At 33.5% G+C, this 18744-nt stretch overlaps 1 protein-coding gene across 2 annotated transcripts in view; it reads left to right on the top strand.

The window, feature by feature from the left end:
* The window catches only part of LOC118185734 (lachesin-like), an 898780-nt gene that overhangs the window by 797004 nt on the left and 83032 nt on the right, over window positions 1-18744 (top strand). For both annotated transcript variants that reach the window (XM_085819606.1, XM_085819605.1), the window contains exon 5: window positions 12230-12385. In XM_085819606.1, the coding sequence (XP_085675732.1) occupies window positions 12230-12385 (156 nt within the window). The remainder of the gene's footprint in view (window positions 1-12229; window positions 12386-18744) is intronic.

Raw genomic sequence — 18744 nt, 5'->3', positions numbered from 1 at the left:
TAATTGTTCTGGCTGTATTTGGTGTTTTATTTTTCCCATCGTTTTCAATTTTTAATGAATATATCTTGAGATTTTATGTATTTTTGCCTTGTCGCGAAGTGAGAACTGTATTAATTGAATGAGAAATATATCTCTAATGAAATTCGAGGAAACCAGTTTAAATGAAATGGAGCAAAAATGCGTATTATTTAATATTCAGTACAAGGAAGTCATGTGGTGTCCGCATCAGATTTTTTAAAACTTAGTTTTGACATTTTTGATATTGTAAAGTCATTAGGCTTTTTTTGAGGCAGAGGACAGGATAAATGAGCAGTGAACCTGGACCTCTCGAATATGTACAAAGTGTACACCACGAAGGCATGCTCTAAAAAGAGAGAAAACACTTTGCAATATAAGTAAAAGTATTTTTATAAACTATAGTAATACGTTAATCTTTATACTAGTTCTTTCGAAATTAGTCCCTTCTCTGACAGATCTAATGTGCCAGAGTCGTTTATTCAATCTTTTGACGGTCATCAAAGAGCTCAGTTCGTAACGGAAAGAACGCAAATCGAAGCAGCTCCATTATGAATTTATAATTGACAGATATCGTGCGCATTTAGGAAGAAATAATTGCTGAACTGGCAGCCACCAAAGTGTCATTCTAGGAAATTTCAAAAAACATGTAATTTTGCCTTTCCATCAGCAAGAAAAATTGCATATCTTAACACAAGACATAAGAGTGTACGTGTCTCTGAAATGTATTTGAACTGAATGATAGTTTTTAAATTTAAATTTTTCAACTAAGGCTGTTCGCACATTTTTAGACGATTTTCATTGTATTTACAGAAATATTTCACCAAAACTTTGGTGCTTTAAATGTTCTATTTGATAACTCTTATTCTTCGCTATCTTCCGACACCATAATTTTCAAGAGAATATTGTCTTTTGTAAAATCGGAAGAGGTTTATTTATCCCATTCTTTTTGAACAGCTCTCCAGAGTATAAGAAGGGTTGTAGGTCAACGTTGGGTCAATTCCGAGAGAGCAAGAATCAGTGGATGATACATCAGGAGATTTAGTTAGAAATATGAGTGAAGAGTATGGCATTGATACAGATTTCTTGTTCCACTTTTTACACAAAAGTAACAGTGGTATTTGACGTGTCGGGCTGCTTGCTTTGCCCTGATGAAGTTCTACTGATTGATGGCACTGCGGGCAAACAGAAGGTATTTTATATTTAAAAATCTGATGTGTACACCACATGACTTCCTTGTACGGAATATTAAATTATACGCATTTTTTTTTCATTTCATTTAAACTTATTGGATTGAATTAAATCTACTTTGTCGATAGCACATAAACTACAATAGAATAAATGCGCTCTTTAAAATTCGCTGTATTTTTTTACCATAGTAACATTCTGGCGCTAAATTCCTTAACAGCGTTACATATCTTTCATTTTATAACTTCAACTTTAACTTAGAAACAAATCGCCGGAACTATTACACAAAACTGTAATTTTGCCGCCTCAGTGAGAATGAAGCTTAAAAGGCGCATGACGATAAGAGTTTGCTGGCATGAAGAAAGAAAGGGAAGGGGGCCTTGAAGCCTGAAATCAGAGAAGCGGTCTGACAGACGAATAAGCTGGAATCTTATTCGAGATCATTTTATAACTCAGAATGCACAAAATTTATATCATCTGTAGAATTATATAATCATTGCCACATGTTCTATTCAAATGTTATAATAAATCTAAAACGATATATAAAAGAAATTAAACAAACAAACAAACAAAAAGAGAAACAAGTTTTTCACAGAGGCTTCAGTATATCTCGTTCAATTAATTCAGTTCTCCCTTCGCGACAAGGCAAAAATACATAAAAGCATAAAATATGTACATTAAAAATTACGAAGTAAATTTTAAACACTTATTTCCTGGAATAAATTTCATAATGAATAAAGCCTGATTTAATTCCCGATAATAAACGAATGCGTTATCTTTGTTGTTGCGAAGCTTAGTTTCTCTAGATCGGCAACAAATCCACTATCTGCTAAGTTTCAAATGTAAACAAATATGGCCACCATATTAAAAATAATTAGGCTTAGCTACACTTAAACAACTTTTAAATTGTTGATAATTCTACAAATATTTCATGCAGATTTACTAAAGGCATGAAAACCGTAACCGGAATATAACGGCAACATAATTCGATCATTTTTAAAGCAAAAAATGCACAATTTACAAACATACAAGAATAAAGAACCTGAGATCACTGAGCCGAGTATCAGAAAGGATATATATATACATATATTTATATACTTTCGCTGCGGCCAATACAACTAAAATAGAAGGTGCACATCTACTTGTTATAGCAGTCTTATATACAAAATTTCAATGTTCTGCAGCTACTCGTTTTTGAGTTGTGGGAAATATATGTATACATACGTACGTACGTTCGTTCATTCGTTCGTTCAGACTCCACGAACAATTCTCTTCAGAATTCCTTTTAGATCAGTTTTATAAATTTTTTGGGGGTAAAAGAATCCTTTAGTCTGTATAGTTAAACTGCATTCGATAGCGGTGAAAATGGATATTTTCGTTGAAATATGATGCCTGAAACATTTCGCGATTAAAATACTTCCTTTTTACTTCGTACAAGGAGGTAAAAATTGGGTATAAAATATGTTTCTGATAATATTGTTTCGAATTTGCTATTTAAATAGCTTATGTTAGTTCGTTGCAGTTAGTTAGTTCTTGTTGTTTTAAGAGTTTGTTTAGAAAACTGCTCTTGTTGACTGTAGCGAATTCGCGGATTAGCTTTCTTTAGCTGTTTTGAATTAAGTTCTCTTGAACGTTTGAGTAGTTAAAAGATAACTGCTGTGAGATATTGTAATACTGCACGAATATTTTAGGAAATTTAAGCATATTTGTTGTGATAATAATAAATTTTTATTCGTTTTTCATCGAACTTGTGCATTCATTTCGTAACGAACCCGTTCGCACGCAACAATATGCACAGCTGCTATTAAAATTTTTCTGAACTCTCTTTAATTCTTCTCTGTTGTTATATCAAAAACCAGCAAAACTCATAAATCCTTTTCCAAAATGTTTTTTAGATTCTTTGAAGTATGTTTTAAAATTGAACAATATTCTTAGAACTGTTTCTTCTCTTTGATGATAACAAATGGATCTGCTTTTTTTTCCAGTCATTTAAATATACCTAGATTCTTCTATTGTGACAACATTTTTCGATTTTTGTCGAAATAATTGTTTATCGTAGAGAACTCTGCAGCACGTTCTGGTTTCGGTGATATGTCTTGAAGAAAGATGGTGCACATTGCGTTTTTTTCGCCTTTTTAAAGATTCAAATCAGTATTAATCACTTTGTTTGCAGTTGACACTGAGCATTTTAATGATTATACAACTGTCCTTCGTCTTTGAAGATTTTCTTTTAAGATACAAATTCTCACCTTTTCAAAATTAAAAACATTTTGTTTTCTCCTTGGATGTGTATTTTGAATAGTTTTTCTCCTTAAAACCAAAATTTGATTTTTATTTGCTTTCTTAGTCTCAATGATATTTCTTTTTGCTTTAGATACCGAAAAGTCATGGTTTTCAAGCATTTTTAATAACTAAATACGAATAATTTTCTTCCATAAAGAACTCAGTCATAGCCTTCCGTCCATTGCTACTTTAGAAGCGCCATTTTGATTGAAAACAAAATTGTAGGAAAGCAAACGATAATTCACACGCTCAAATTATTTTTCTTTGCGGCCATTTTTTATAGCAAAGCAAAGTCGTCTAAAAAATGCGCTAAGATTATGTACTTTTGTATCTTATTATATAACCTTTGACATGTATACTTAAAATAATTCATTATATTTTGAAATATTTACTTAATTACACTATTTTAGATTTATCCTTTAAATTGGCGGAAGTATATATATGCGCATATTTGGATATTAGGTTTAATTTGGACATCAGGTTCAATTTTTAATTATTTAAAATTTTGAAATAAATTACAAACCAATTCCATTTTCGAATAATACATTTCCTGCTCATTTAATATCTATGAATGATTAGAAAGAATTCTTACATTTTTTTAAAAAAATAAACATTTTCACGTGGAATGTGAAGGTGGCTGCGACCATCATTGTAGGTGTCGAAACAATACCGCTGTTCTAGTGTTAAAGCTTTATGAGTAATTTAAAAACTTGTCGAGATGGTCTAAAAGATGAAGAAATTAGATTTGTGCATATTCCCAAGGTGGGATTTTAGAATGCTGTGATATTGGGTGGACATGTTAGACATTAAGTGTTTTTCAACTCTTAAAGTAAATAACAAGGCACACAAGATGGTCGGTCTTCAAGCAGAAGTTCACACGTGTTATCAAACAAACTTCATACCTCCTGATTGCTAGCCGGATATGCTTTCCAGTAATATTACGAAGACACATTCGGTAAAGTGGGAGATAATGACCTTACATGGTAAGAGTGAAATATAAACGAAACACACGGAATTTACTCGAAATCATAATAATACATCTGTTACCGTGGTAGAACGAAATCTGGAGAAGGTCGACATTTTCTGGTGAATTTCAGCTTTCACATAGTCGCTTTGTGTACGTCTGAAGTACCTGATAAATATTCTTATTTAGCAGTATTTCAGACGTTCGTGTAAATATTGATACTTACTGTAAAATACTAGTACCTACGCTTCACTTACGCTGAACACTAGATTAGGGATATACTGGTACTTATGCCTCACTTACACTGGAAATTGTGACGCCAATAATAAACTTACTTAATTATGTGACTGACGTTAAACAATCTTATTTATTGCAACAACTTAAACTGTTGCGACACTTGGTTGCACAAAATTGCACAAGAGTCTCTTGCATTTACAACGCCTTTCTGTCTGTTTCTTCAGCTTTTCTTTTCGACCCCCACCAGAAAAAATCTGTGTTTATTGACATACACCGGCGATGGTCCGAATGTATAAGAATGTAACCAAATATTCGGTCTCTCAATGACTCATTCGTTATGAGTTGGCACTCACTGGAAAATGTCGACGGTCTCCAATTTCGTTCGTTCACGGTAAGAGATCTACAACTTATTCGGCCGATTATAACTAAAACGGAAGGTGCACAACTATGTTATAGCAGTCCTAATACAAAATTTCAAAGTTATGAGGCCAATCTTTTTGAGGTATGCGAGACAGGTACGTACACACGTCAAGAAAACTTTCTTCTGAATACATATTAAATTCGTCTTTGAAAAAAAAAATCTTTATTCTGTCCCTACGTACACATGTTACTCAAAAACATCGTTGAATTGCATTCGATAGCGGTCGAATGGATATTTTCATTGAAATACGATACCCGAAATTTTTCGCTATTACAATACGTCCTTTAGGTCGTACAAGGAAGGATAAATTGTTATGCTCACATGCTAAATTTACACCTAATAAGCTCGTTTACTTTTAATTATTTTTACTTTTATTTATGTATAATAAATCATAGTTTAAAATCTGAACGAAGCTTCAGCAGACGAAACTATTTTCAGAGTTGAGATAAACTGAGCTTCTTTTTCATTCTGATGCTCTTTGTTTTCCGAAGGATTACCAAAAGTGGGAAGACTCGAACTTCCTTGAATTTTATTTAAAGTCGACTTCGAAACGCTGCTTCATTTATTTTTGCTTTTTCGCGAAAACAGACTGCGAATAATTGTCTGTTATTCAGTTTCCCTGTATCTGCAGTTTCGTGATTTATTGAGGGACATAATATTTCTCTGACATTCTTACCACATGCTTTATCTAAACGATGCCATTCCTTAAAAATGTTAATGTTAAATGGGGAAACTTTTGGAAGGATTTAAAGCTAACATTTATTTTAATGCAGCTTAACATCTGTAAACAAAACTAAATGCTGAGAGATATTTTGTTTTTACTTTAGAAGAGAAATGTAAGAGGAGTGCAAAATGTTACAATGAATTAAGAAATAGAAAAATTGATGCATACATGAAAATTTATCTTTTACTAAATGGAGTAGAACTGTACGTAAATGCGGAAGACTGTTACGTATTTTGAACTTGTAGCGGCAGTGATATATATGTTACTAGCTGTTAGCCGGCGTGCGTTGTAGTGCTACTTAAAGGAAAGAATATGTTTATGTTTTAATTCTATTTATTGAAATGCTTTTGGATACACAATATTTTTCCCCATCTAGTGCAGGCAGTTTCACATTTTTACCCACATAGTAACATTCCTGTGCTTCATTATTAAATTTGAGGGCTCTACAGTAATTTATAATTTATCGATATTTCCAACGACCACACTTGGATGAAGACTGTAATCATAATTAGCATTGTCATGGAATGCACCAAGATTTAAATCAGCTTGCAGTGTTCGTCTAGATCGAGCAGTGCGTACACGAATATTTTCCAATTTTGCTTACCGCTGCTGGTTTGTTTCATACGAACGGGTTGAGCAGTACGTAATAGAATGTTTTACAGTCATGCCAATTTGTTTCTGAAGCTCGTGATGCCCTTTTTTTATCGTGGATCTTTTTTGGAAAACAGCGGACGTTGACCTTTCCCAGGCCCCAAAAAAGAATTGCAGAAGGCTTGGTGACGATAGCCATAGTAGTGACTGAGTGTATCGCTTAAAAACACACACACAAACAGCATTCTTCTTTTTATATATAGATTTACTGCTCTATAAATGGGACTATGAGAAAAATATATTTTGCTTAGTTGATTATAATAAAGTACAAGAGAACGATTTGCCTTATAGAAAGGATGCCTTTGTGGAGGAGATTCAGTAGGAAAATAGACAGTGTTGACATTACATATAAGTAAAACACAAAACTGATCATATGGCTGGCCCATGTACTAAGCGCATTCGAGCCCTTGCTAAACTACCTGTGCAGCAGTTATCGCATTTCTCCGTGAGTACTTTCGTCTCGTTGGTAGTGCAAGTCCAGCTAGCAACTGGAAATCTATAGTTCGAGTTCCGTCAAGGGTACACAGGATTTTACACAATTCTTGCCTTCGGAAATCTTTGTAATGGTATCCGACGCAGAAAGATGAGTGAATTTCTTTATCTATGCGCTTTCGCTTTGCCAGGTGCTGACATTGTACGGCCAGTGCACCCTTGAAACAGTTCCGGGGATTCAATCCCCTTCCCCGCACCTTGGAGAACATTGATACTAATCCATGGAGGTAAGAAAGGAAGAAGTGGCCAAAACCGGCACTACAAGCGAAGCACTGCTCCGAAGCTGCGGTCACCAGATGGAGTGTTTTCATTTCGTTTTGTCATTTTGCATCGATTCACTAGAAACGGCGAATCACTTTTGAAATTGTTGCCACCCAATATTATCGCCATGCATTATATTTAAAGAAATTAAGTAATGAAGAATCTGCATAAATGGAATGATGAATTTAAAATAAAGAACCTTCATAAAAATAGCTCTTATGTATGTGCGCCTAAAATCTTTTGTTTGTTTTATTTGTTCTGTAACATCCTCAACTTGCATTAGTAATCCTAGGCATTAAACAAAAGCGGCTCTTTAAACTAAGAAAGAGAGAGCCTGATATTAATTTTTTTAACTAGTTTCCGTTGACGAAAGCAAACTTATAGTAATTCTAAAATAACAAGATCGCTTCGTTATCTCTACATATAAAAGGTGCCTTTTGTCCGTACTGCGCGTAAGCTAATAGACCCAGGGCTACGAAATGTGGTACATAGATGCACCCAGACAAGAGGCAGTGCATCTCGAAGCGATATTTTCAAAATTGAAATGAGTTTTTTTAAATTTTATTTTATGTTTTTCGATGAAATCGCATCAGCTAAATAATTCTCTCTCATTATATCAGCAGTAATGGCACGCAGCCATCGTCGCTGATATACCAGTGTTGCCACACGGTAAAATGAGGGCGATCATTCTGTGCAGTTTTTAAATTTAATGTTTCTCTTGGATACTGGACGTTTGTCGAGGAAAGGCAACGGGAAGTTGTTTAATTTATTTATTAGGATAACTAATATTTGCGTTAAGGGATATTGCTTATTTCATTGTAAATTTTTTTTAATATGTAATACATTTTTGTTGTCGTTTGTTTTTTTGGATAAAGTTGTTCTGCAGAGTAAAATTCTGTGCAGTTTTTAAATTTAATTTTTGTGTTACCTTTAGGCATTTTCCCGATAGATTTAAGAGCCAGACAGAGGCTGGCAGCGTAACGGGTAGTTTAAAAAAACAATTTTAAGCTTAGAAATATTTGCGTTCTCTGTGCAAAGATACTAGTAAGATAAAGAGTAGATTAATGCATATAAGAAGAATGCTGTTCAGGTGTAAATGTTCACCCACATGCTCTTCAAATTTAACTTTTCGACAGATTTCTATTCCGTACGAAACTCTTTTCTATTATAAATCATTAATACTCCATTAAATACTCATTTTTAGAAACTGATGACTCATTTTTGTTTTCATTAGAAAACTAGTCAGGTGTTTTTGTCCAACTCTGTATAATTCATTTGTACTGTTATAATAAAAATGTAATTTTGTTAGTCATTTGATTAAATTTATCCTGTGTGGCTTCATCAAAGATGCTATTTGCTAATCTTTTAAAGTAAAATCGATAAGTTTTTACATGTATCATTTGAATTTTATAATAACTAGTTCCATGCTTATTAAACTAGTTCTTTGTGATTTCATATTTAGTTAATGGAGAAAATTAATTTTAAATTAGAAACATCTGATTTATCATTCTGTGTTTAAATAAGCAATATAATTTATATATATATATATATATATATATATATATACTGAAAATTTCTAGGTTCACGAAACTTGCTTGAAATAAAGTTAGCATTAAGTACTCAAATATTGTTAATTAGCGAAGTTTTATGAATATTACCCCGCGTTACAAATAATCTCAGTTCTTATTAGAATGTGACACCATCACGAAGGTTCATCTTCCATGCTTTTGCATGAATGGCCGCACTTAAAGTTCATTTTAAATAAGTCTATTTTAAAAAATTATTTAAAAAAAATTATTTTAAAAATCGACGAAAATGAAATGCTAATTAAATTAACGATGATATCCAAACTAAAGTAGTGTTTGCTAGTTTTAGAGATCTAGAAAACATGCATATCCTGTGCCTTTCATTTTAAAAATATCTTTTTTTTTTAATTTTTTAAAAGCTGGTAAAAGTTTGTAGAGACATTAGGTATTTTTTGGAAGCAAGCAAGATGAAAAATTAGAACGCCTTCGCCGGGAATCGAACCGCATACCTCTGTACTACGCGCCCAGTATGCAGACCACACCACGAAGGCATGTGAAGAAGACAGGAGAAATACCTTATTAGTTTCCTCAATTTTGCATTCGTTTTTCTCGCTGAATTCCGCATTTTTTAACTTCGAACTGCAGTACGTGTAGCTCTGGCATTTTTTCATTTTCATTACCTGTATCTGTTGAGAGCCTACCACCTGCCGAGCAGTAAAGTCAGTGAACGCTGGGAGTTCGGTCTGAGGTTCGAATCCCACAAACAGGTTGGTCACATGAGCGTTTTCATGGTTTGCCACATGAGCGTTTTCATGGTTTGCCACATGTGTAATGTGTGTGTACGAGCCAGTTGCCCTTAGAAAGTACTCCACGAGTGCATATACCCTTCCCTTAGGCAGATAGTTCTCGAGGCTTTGCCGTAATCCAATAAACCAAACCTAAATCTGTTGCATAATTTAAAAAATTGGTAATATGTATTGCAACTTTGAGTTACGTTTTAGATAGATCGTACCTACTTTTGAAGCTTTAGTATATTTATTACAAATTTAGCATGTGTAGAATGACATTATGAAGTTTAACTAAATTTAAAATAATACCATTGGTATTAAAAATGCTTATGGGTTTAACTGTGTGAAAAATGCTATCTTTTCACTCTCACACTAGCGGCCGAGCGGTAAAATCGTTGTGCACTGGTAGTTCCACCCTGTGTTCGAATCCAGGCGAACGGACTGACTGTATGGGCGTTTTCGTGATTTTCTCCACATGTAACGTGCATACGAGCCAGTTTATCTTAGAAAGTCCTGCACGAAGGCATCCCTCTCCTAACGCAGATTGCCCTATTGTGCTGTGCCTAATAAACTATTTCTTCAGGCATAATAAAAGCGCACTGCATAAAACAATTCATTTAAAGATTTAAAGTAAACACAGTTTAGGAGAACTATCTTCTATTTTTCTGCAACGGACTTTCATTGCTGCGAGGAAAGACTTTCAAAGTTTTAACATTTAAAGGCATTAGTTAAAGTACACAAAAAGCAACGTTAAATACTACTAAATTAAAATTTTTGTTGCAAACTAAAGATGGGTTTAACTAAAAGGAGTTTTAGTGTATCGTTTGCGTCATTTGTCTTGTAGTAAATTTTATAAGTTTGGTAGAAAAAATGCTTGAAAATAAACTGAGCCATTGCTCGAAGTCAAATGCAGGAACTCTCAGTTTCCATAGATTTATCGCTACACCACAAAAATCTTCTCTTCCTTATATTTTTTAATCGACAGGTGTGAAGCAGTTCACTAATGATCGCTAATCACACAAGTTATAGTATTAAAATAAGATTTAAATACTGAATACTTTTTTTTTGAAAATCGTATTTTGAGTATTGTAGTAAAAAAAAGAGATCCCTATTGGCCTTATTTTCATAAACATATTTACATCCATTTTCAAAATTTGTCAAAGTAAAATATGCTTTAAGCACTGATAGCAGAATGATTTTGTAAACATAAAATTTAACATATCGCTGAGCAAAATGTCCATTGAGTAACATTTTGTATTATACTAGCGGAGAAGCCCCTCAGATGAGCAGGCTGTGGCCAAAGCAGTATGTGTAAGTTCTATATACACATGTGGAAATGAAAATGTATATATGACATTTCCATATGACTTAAATCAGTTCATTCTTTTCAAGCAGCAACCAATTCGTAAATAAATTTTTGTTCCCAAACTAGGAAACGAAAACGTTTTGACACATCAGGTTAAAATATATACGCATGGCGTCATGATTTAAATTTATTGCAATATAGCATTTTTCTCAATATCAATAAAAGAATTAACGTGGCAATACGATATCGTGCCCGTAATCCTAACCTGAAACAAAAAGGTTTGCAATTTAAAATATTTATTTAAAAAGCTGATATTAAGGAAACATTTTCGACATATAGTGACGTAACCTGCAATAGCGTGCTTTCTTCAATGTCGGACTATGACCTTATATAATAATAATATACTTAAAGTTTAGCAATGATATTTTTATTTTATATTTTGTAAAACTTACAAATTTCTTTTATTAACAAACTCTACTATTTGAAAGCGATCAGTTACAACACTTTTCGAACAAAAGCAAATTTTTAACTCCAGCGGGGGAATTTATCGGAGTGGCGAGAATGTTGCCACTCGGAAAAATGAGTACGAAAATTAGCGCTTTTGAAGTTTTTAATTAATGTTTTTAATTAATGTTTCGTCTCATTAAAGTCGTAAGAAGATGGGAATAGTCGAAATGGCTTCTCATGAGTTTTTGGAATCGGGAATAATGTGTTTAATGTTTGGCAATGCTATTTTTATTTCTTCGTAAAACTGAGAAAGTTTTTATTAACAAACTCTGGGATTTGAAAGCGAGCAGTAGCAATAACTTTCGAAATAAATCAGATTTTCATCTCCAGCTTGCGAGACTGTTGCCACTCAAAAAAATGAGGGCGAAAATGAGGATCGTTTTTCTGAGTTTTTTTATTAATATCTCTGATTTTTAGCTACTTTCTTTTTCAAAAATAGTGGACTTCAACCTTTTCCAGGACCCAGAAAAGAATAGTAGAAAGTTTCGGGATGATAAGCTATATGAGTTATTAGAGGACAAACCAATAGACTTTCTTCTTTATATATATAGATTATGTATTATTATTTTCATAAAACATTATTAAGGATTTATATATTACTATTTCCATAAAAGTATGTGCTTTATTTTCAATTATTTTGAAGAAACTTTATAATTAGAAGTGTGTACTAATGATGTGTATTTAAAGAAGTAAATTCTAGTACTATCTTTACCGAACATTCCATGCTCGCAATAAAGATGAAACATACATTTTATGCATCGTATGCTGCTGATCCATTTTCTTCCGTTTTCGCTTTAACAAGTTGTGCTAGAATTTAATATTTCAAGAATAATTCAAGGAAAATCTTTTTTCTCCCATTTTTATAGTTCCTCCGAAAATTGACGAGGAGAATACCAGTTCCGATACCGATGTCCGTGAAGGGGGGGACGTCAGCTTACGATGTCGTGCTTCCGGATCACCTCCACCTAAAATCAAATGGAGGAGAGAAGATCAAAAAGAAATTCCTGCAGTTTTGAAACTAGGTAAGTGATCTTTCCGTCAAGCATATGTTTTACATCTCATGCTTCTTTTTATCACATGTAAACTTATTTTTTATATATTATAAATGTATTTGTTTTTTATTGTGACTGTATTATAGCTGGTTTCATATTGCAAACTGGCGATTTAACGCTTTGGGGAAACAACAAATAGAACAAATATTACAGAAATACATTTTACTGTAACTAGCGGGAGGGGAAGTTAGTGTTAATTGTAAAATTAAATAAAAAGGACAGCCTTAGTTTTGCACACTTTTTAAATAAAACTATATGGAATTTTAAAGCGATCAAATATATACATCTGTTCCTTTAGAAGCAAATTTTTAATCCTGAAGGAAAGGACAAATTTTATACATCTTGAATTGTTGGAAATGCGCACATTTTGAAACAAATTCTGTTTGAAATAGTTAAGAAATACTAGCTTAATTTAGCACCAAATTATAACAGACAGCCAAACAAGCTGACTACAGAGAGCTAGAATTCCAGATACTCTAGTCAATTTTTCTTTTTCCTCGAATCAGTTTTATGTCAGTAATTAGACAGAATTAAACTTAAAACGGCCGGTTAGACGGCTATAGTGGTTAGAAGAGCCTACTGCAATACCGAAAAGTCTGGGTTTGAATCCTGGAGAAGGCATGGATGTTTGTAAATGTATTATGTCTGTGCGGCATAGGGGTATTCTAAATATGCGGCGAGCCGAAAGTCCTCTCTAGACGTTGGCGGTAGGAGAAGAGGGGTGCAAGATATTCGGGCCCTTCCGTTCGGGATGTTCATTTTCAAAATTGGAGGCGGAAGTGAGCGAAGTCATACTGTCACCAGCATGATGCTGAAAGCTCTTGCCAACGACAGGCGTTTTGCCAGCATCTTAAAGAAGATGTATTTGGAAGCATACCTGCAAAAAATTAGAGATTTTAATTCAACATTTCCTAAGGTATACGTGAATTTACATATTGGCGCGTTTTGAAATTTGGCGTATTTGTTATAAGCGATAATAACGCCAAATATGGTTTACGCACTTTGTTAAAATTATTTGAAAGTATGAACGCTGACTTTTTCCCCGCTCTTGTACAGTGAAAAAAAGGAAAGGAAAATAGGTTGCTATAAATTAAGATGTTCGCCAAGTCAATTATTATTGGCGCAAACTGAAAATATTACGCCAAGATAATTTTTTTTTAAATTTCTACAGAAATTTCTCACCAAAAAATCATAAAATTTAATATCCAATCATAATTTGAGTCGTAGAATCAAAATACGGAACAAAATTGGCGTGTTATTTCGGAAAAAGCCCGATTTTTGTGTCAAAATATCAATGTTAGAATAATGCTGTATATAAATCTAATACATATCCTAAGCCGCGCTTTCGAGACATGAAAAACGCAGTTTGAATTTCGGCAATCGGCTCAGTAGAACGGGAGATACGGAACTGTCCCATTTTTTTTTCGCGGTATTTTCTCCCTTTTTTCCGCATGGCTTCGTAGTGTAACTGCAGGCACACTCGACGCATATTCGGGAAATCCGAAGTTCGAATGGGGCGATGACATTGACGATTTCTTTCGTTTCCTGGCATCAAAATATTGTAAAAGAATCTACAAGTGACGCTCGAACTAAAAGCTGGTGGACGGTAATTCGTCATTAATAGGATTTAGCGATTGGGTCCCCCTAATCCTCAGTTTTTTTCTAAAATGGGAAAGAATATAAGTCCATTTTCTCCCTCCTCTCCGGATGCCTTCGCGGTGTAATTGGAATCAGGATCGACGCATATTCGGGTGGCTCGAATCACGTCGAAAATCATTTCTCCACTTTCCTGACATTAAAAAAATTCTTATGCCTCAACATATGTTGAAAAAAAAACTAATATTAATTCAGTAAGGTAAGTTCAGTAAGTTAATAGCATTAATTCATGAACTCTAATTTGAGTTTGCTTTTTCGACTAATTAGAACTTTCCAAAAAAAAGTAAATTTAGATGCAGTATATTCTAAATGAAACTTTGTATAGAGAGCAGGCAAGATGAAGAATTAGCAATGCCTTCGTCGGAATCGAACCACGGATTTCTGGAATACGCGCCCAGCGTGCAGACCACTACACCACAAAAGCATGCCAAAAAGGTGGAAGGAAATACCTTATAACTTTAATGATGTCAAGCGATATCAGACGTAGATTCCTTTTATGGAGCAGAAAGAAATAAAGGCTGTTCGCACACTTTTTATATGATTTTCATTGTAATTACAGAAATAGTTTACCTATAATTTTAATATTTTAAATGTTATGTTTGATAACCCTTATTGTTCACTATCTTTACACCGTAATTTCCAAGTTTTTTTTTTTTTTTTTTTTTTTTTATAGTAGCGGGAAAAATACGAATTTTTATCCCATTGCTCTCAAATAGTTTTCAAAGTCCAATAAAGTTGAAGGTCGATGTTTGGTCAACCCGCTTCTTAAAAGTCCACAAACATAAAAATACATTGGTGATAGATTAGGATAGTTAGTAGGAATATATATGCGTGAACGGTATTGCCCTGATACCCGTTTCTTGTTCTAGTTTTTAGAGGAAATTATTTGTTGATTATGACGTGTGGTTGCTTGTTTTGTTTTCATGTAGTTCTACTAATTGATGATACTGTGGGTAAAGAGAAGGTATTTCATAATTTGAAAATTGGGTATAAAATATGTTCCTGATAATATGTGGAAATGATCTTAACATTTTTCTCCACACTCTTTATTTTTAATTTGTCGTTATATGAAAAACCAGCAAAATTCATAAATCCCTTTGAAAAACTTTCTTCAGATTCCTTGAATCATGTTTTAAGATTTTTTTCACCCCTTTGGGTGGTAATAAATGGATTTCCTTTTATCACCATCATTTAAGTACATCCAATTTTCGTCTATTGGGACAACATTTTCCCTTTTGTTTCCGGGTAAATGTTTCTCATAAAGAATCCTGTAGCGCGTTTGGCGTTATGTTTTTACTCTTTTTTCAAGATTCAAATCAGCATTAATAATTTTGTTTACATTTGACATAGAGCATTTGAATGATTTTGCAGCTGTTCTTTGACTTGGCGGATTTTATTTTAACATTTTATGCTCTTACCATTGACACATTCCAAACATTCCGGTTTTTCCTTGGATAACATATTTGGAACAAGTTTTCGACTTTAAGCTAAATTTTGACTTTTTCCCTTTGTTGCTGACACATTTGTATATCTAAAGCTACGATAGGTATTGGTGTTGACATTACCTATCGTAGCTTTAGATATACAAAACCCATGGCGTTCACAACGTTCTTTGGTACTTTTCCGTTTTGCCGGCCCAATCGATAAAGTTGCCAATAATGGTACAACTGATGCCAAACGCAATATCCTCGCTGGTAACCTTTTACGCCTTATTTTTAAAACAAGTCGCAGCCATTTCTTATCAGATTAATTGGTTCTTTCAATACTTGCATACAATTACATAGAATTTTTACCAGATAGTACAATTTTATGCCCTAAGGCCATTCGCGGTAATTAAGTCAATTAGAATGCAATCACACCGCTCACCTGAAGGCGAAAATATAGAAAAACCAAAGTCATAGGTTAAATTCATTAGTTCTAATGAGAACACACTAGCGAAGTAAAGCACTGCGATTTTACGTAATTTCTGAGTAAGCTATTCGTACGAATTGAAATAATTCTTGCATTTAAACTTGTATTCCAAATTAAGATTTAATTTGACATTAATGTAGATAGTTACTGAGAGAATTAGATTTTTGTAGCATAGTTTACATGAGATGAGATCACTTGCGGTCACGTGATATGAACCGGCGAATCAGTCTGTTGAACCATGAAAGCATAATAAAAATTTAAATTAATGTCTTTTTACAAATTTTTAGTTATATATTTAGCCCAAGTTCCATCAATATTTCACCTATATTAAATTTTAGCCGATTAAATGTGGGAAAAAATGGATCATAATTGATCAGAAATTAATAACGCAAACAAACAAACACACAAACAGGCATTTTTTTTTATATATATATACAGAGGCTGTTCTCACATTTTTAGATGATTTTGGTAAGCGGTAATAAAAATTCGTTTGCTGCAAAAGAAGTAATTGCAATTGTAACTATGTTTTAAAAAGTCAAAATTATCGTCTGTGGCTTGAAAGTTTTGTTTTTATTCAAAATGGCGCATTTAACAAAGCAGTGGTCCGAAGGCTACATTTACGCTCTTTCCGAAGAGAAATATGCATACTCCGTTATCCAAAAACGAAGCGTCGATAGGTAATATCATCAACAACAAAGGAAAAAAAGGTCAAATTGGAGCCTCAAGTGGGACAAAAATTCCAAACAAGTATCCAAGGAAAAAACGGACATCTTCGACTATTGCAGAGCTACGTTGTTTAATGTTAAAAGAAAATCCCCCTAGTCAAAGGACATTTGCAAGTCATTAAAATGCTCGGTGTCCACTGTAAACAAAATGATAAACGTTGATTTAAATCTTAAGAAAGCGAAAAAACGCAATGTGCATCGTCGTCTTCCAAAGCATATCGCTCAACGCAGGACACGCTGCAGAATTATATATGAGAAACACTTATCCAAAGAAAAATGGAAAATAGTTGTCACAATAGATGAAGCATGGGTGTATTTAAATGATTGTAACAAAAAAAGAGCCATTTATTATCATAAAAGGGGAGGAAAAAAATTAAGTACATGGTTCAAAGAATCGAAAGAAAGTTTTTCTAAATGATTTATGATTGTTGCTGGTTTTTCTTATAATAGCAAGTTAAAAATAAAGAGAGTGCAAACAAAATGTGAAGATTAACTCCAAATACTATCAGGAACATATTTTATCGCCAATGTTTCTGAATGAAATACCATCGCTTTACCCACAGTGCCATCCATCTGTGAGACTCCATCAGGACAAAGCTAGCAGTTACACATCAAAATCTACTGTAAATTTCCTAAAGGAAATGGAATAAAAAACTGGTTTCAAGGCCATACCCTTCACTGATATCCCTACTAAATCGCCCGATGTGTCATTTATGGATTTTTGTGCTTTCGGACTTTTAAAAACCGCATTATCCAAACGTTGTCCCAAAACCCTAACAGGACTCTGGAAAGCTGTTCGGGAGGAATGGGCTAGAATATCTCTTCTGCCACTTCAAAAGGCATTATTATCCTGGAACTTGCGGTTTCGAAAGATAGATAAGAATAAGGGATGTCAAATAGAACATTTAAAACACAAGAATTTTATGTAATTCAGTTTTGTGAATACAATATGCATCGTTTAAAAAATGTGTGAACAGCCTCTGTATATGGATTTTGTGAAACGTTTTTATTAAAAACACACATTTTAACACATTTTTTATTAAAAACTCTACAATTTGAAAGCGAGCAGTAGCAACACATTTCGAAAAAAATAATTTTTGTCTCCAACGCGCCAGACTGTTGCCACATGGAAAAATGAGTGCGAAAATGAGTGTTTTTAGATTTTTTAATTAATATTTCGGCTGATTAAAGTCGTACGAAGATGGAAACAGTCGAAATGGCTTTCCAAATTTTTGGAATCAAGAATAATGTATTTAATGTTTGGCGATGCTACTTTTTATTTCATTGTAAAACTTGGAAAATTTTATTAACAAACTCTAGGATTTGAAAGTGAGCAGTGGCAACGCTTCTCGAAATAAAGCAGATTTTCACCTCCAGCTTGCGAGACTGTTGCCAGTCGGGAAAATGAGGGCCAAAATATAGTTTTACAGAGTTTTTAATCAAAACCTCTGATTTTAGCTTTTTTTTTCTTTGGAAAAAAAGTGAACGTCGACTACCAGGACCCAGACATTAATTGTAGAACGTTTGGTGACAACCAAAGATACGGACTTTCTTCTTTATATATATATATATAGATAGATTTTTGAAAACTTAAATTTTTTATTAACAAACTCAACGATTTGAACGCGAGCAGTGCTAACACTTCTCGCAAAAAAAAAAGTAGATTTTTATCTTCAGCGTTTATTTATAAGAGTGGAAACGGTCATTTCCACTCTTATAAATGAGGGCGAAAATTAGTGTGTTTAGAGTTTCTTATTAATATCTTCTGTAATTAAAGTCGTAAAAAGATGAGAATGTCGAAATGGCTTCGCACGAAATTTTGGAATCCGAGTGTACCTCTCTCGAAATTCAACTCCTCGCCATTCCGGACAAGATGATGCCACAAACAAACAGGAAAAAACAGACGCTCACAAAATTTAATAGCATAGAATAAAATATCATATAACTTGAATTTGATTTATATGGTAATACTAAATAACACAATATATTACATTTGAGCAGTGTGAGTAACAGCGGGTAAGCTATTTTATTTAATAT

The sequence above is a fragment of the Stegodyphus dumicola genome, chromosome 6, assembly GCF_044657685.1.
Source record: "Stegodyphus dumicola isolate Sdum_Otavi_A_Nest chromosome 6, ASM4465768v1".
NCBI lineage: Eukaryota > Metazoa > Arthropoda > Arachnida > Araneae > Eresidae > Stegodyphus > Stegodyphus dumicola.
Note: the sequence above shows the minus strand (reverse complement) of the source record. Positions and strands in the feature narration are given on the sequence as shown.